A 2,539-nucleotide genomic window follows, 5' to 3' on the forward strand; every position below is an offset into this window, starting at 1 on the left:
CGCATCGTGGGTAGTGTAGCGACGGCGCTACTAAGTACTGGCTCGTCTTGGTGTTAACAATTTAATAAAATTGGCGTAACGTCACGTTTCATTGATGGGGCAAAGCAGCCCGAGAATAAAAGAAAATTTAATGAAAATGAAAATATGAACTTTCAGAGGAGATGTGCCTTGAGGTTTTGAGAAACGTGATCAATGAATTACATATGTAGTTAAATCAATGGTGTTTTTGTGTTTTTTCACTATTGTTTGACAAGCATTTTTGTTTTAAAATTTGGGCGAGTACAGATTCCGTTTGGGCGAGTTAACTTATTGACTCACTCGCCCAGTTTAGCGAGTGGTTTTTATTTTAAAGCTCTAACACTGGGATAGAGACATGAAAATCTAAAACTGGGTATACTTTTAGGGTCTTGCCTATTTTTATTTAATTTAAATCCAATTATATCCTAATTATATAATATATCCAATTATCAACAACTGATACTTGGGTTTTGCTCGTTTTCTTCTACATAGGAGGCACTGCGCCGCACCGCCATTGTCAAATTTAACAACGCCGTTGTGAAAATGTTCCTGTATTTACCCGCCGTTGTCAAAATAGTGTCAATCCAAAAATAAATAGAGATCACCACGTGCTTCTGACTATATACATGGAAAATCGTAATGAAATTCACAGCAACGTTACTTTTTGCGTGCCGGCACACTCCTGTCTCATTCCCGATCAATTGCAGCTTTTTCCTCGATTCCGGGAAAGTTTTGCTGTCGCTCCCTCATACCAGCGGTGCCCACCATCATATATCATATAATACCATCATATATCATATATCTGTGCCACATATCACAGGCACTTAAAACGTCTCAATAAAAAAAATCAATGGTAAATAAACACGAAATGTACCAGTCTCAATGTTTCTCTACTCTATTTCGCCTATAATCACCTGTAAATGCCGGTCAAATGCTCATATGCAACACACAAGTACACCGCCTGCCCGGCCGCCCGCCCTGTGCTGTGTGCACAAACAACATGAATAAGAGAGCAGGTAGGAAAGCGTGATCGCAAAATTCGCTCGGCGCTCGCTTCATTTCACACCATCACAGCTCGAATACACATCCTACAGCTTCCATCTTGGTATCTATGTGTACATAAATGTTCACTTGTTCGAATTAGAACTCTGGCCTTTGTTCTTACCTACTCCCACCAGAGATATCTCGTGAAATCCTGCAGGAAATGTTCTCTCCGTGAAAATGTAAAGAGGACGAGATGTCTGTTTATACACGAGTAATGGGGCGCATTGCATGCCGGGATGAACTGCTGCCGGCCTCCGAGCTCCATTTCGAGGCCCGCCAAGCCAAGCACAATGCGCGCAAGAATGACGTCACGCACACACGACTACAGCGATCGATCGAAAGTAGGGATTTTCGGATGCTAACGTCCTCTTTATATTTTGTTTGTGCACGCAGCACAGGGCGGGCAGGCTTGCGGTGTACTTGTGTGTTGCATATGAGCATTTGACCGGCATTTACAAGTAATTATAGGCGAAATAGAGTAGAGAAACATTAAGACTTTGGTACATTTCGTGTTTATTTACCATTATTTTTTTGTATTGAGACGTTCCAAGTTCCTGTGCTACATATACAGCATTGCAATAAGCATGCCCACGCGACTGTTACAATCAGTGCATTGCCCCCCCCCCCATACTTCAATCAATGCCATCCCAGCCAGCAAGCACGAGCCACGATGTGCACAACCACGGACGTGGGTAACAGGGGTGTCGCGAGCTGCTTTTTTTCTTTTGCGTGAGAATACGTAGGGCATGCGGGAGTGCGTGAGAATGGGTCCAGCTGCCAGAACCCCCCTCTACTTCTCTCGCCCCGCGTCTGCCTGCAGAATCCACATTCGTGCCTACTACACGCCTTTGAATCCATCATGACGCTTCGCTCTTAATATACTCTTCTTGAAACTTGAGCCTACAAGGGCCTGTGATCTAATAATACTTTCAAATAATACTAATAGTAATAGACCTAAGTAATACTAATAGTAATACTACTAGTAATAGTACTAGTAGTACTACTACTAGTACTACTACTAGTACTAGTACTAGTAGTACTAGTACTAGTAGTACTAGTACTAGTAGGATGACAACATTGGCGTTGTACGCAGTGGCTTTGTTATTCCCTTGGTTATTGCTTACACAGTGGTCGTAATGAATTCGCAAACCTATACATATCTGAGTAGTTCGATTGCTTAAAATTAGTTTCCACAAGAATAACGAGCCACTTACCGCTGTTTAGCTGCGAGATTGAAAATTTTAACAGAACCTCCACAGTTCTACTTTGATCAACCGCCATTTTTCGTTTTGTTTTACCCGCAAATGGTCAGCGCCATCTATAGGTACCGTACGGAACGATTTTTTACCATGACAGTTTTTACACGTCCCCGTGCAACCATTGACGCACATATGATATCAGCCGTTATCAGGAGTCTATCAATATACTATACGTATATGTACGTGTGTGTGTGTGTGTGTGTGTGTGTGTGTGTGTG

At 42.3% G+C, this 2,539-nt stretch overlaps 1 protein-coding gene across 1 annotated transcript in view; it reads right to left on the reverse strand.

Moving 5' to 3' along the window:
- LOC106820923 (condensin-2 complex subunit D3-like) overlaps positions 1–2,350 on the reverse strand; it is a 30,434-nt gene extending 28,084 nt beyond the window's left edge. The window contains exon 1 of the mRNA XM_014825525.1: positions 2,277–2,350. Within this exon, the coding sequence (XP_014681011.1) occupies positions 2,277–2,343 (67 nt within the window). The 5' untranslated portion in view covers positions 2,344–2,350. The remainder of the gene's footprint in view (positions 1–2,276) is intronic.
- Between the last annotated feature and the right edge of the window lie 189 nt (positions 2,351–2,539).

This window comes from Priapulus caudatus, unplaced genomic scaffold (genome assembly GCF_000485595.1).
Source record: "Priapulus caudatus unplaced genomic scaffold, Priapulus_caudatus-5.0.1 Scaffold52, whole genome shotgun sequence".
Taxonomy (NCBI): Eukaryota; Metazoa; Priapulida; class Priapulimorpha; order Priapulimorphida; family Priapulidae; genus Priapulus; species Priapulus caudatus.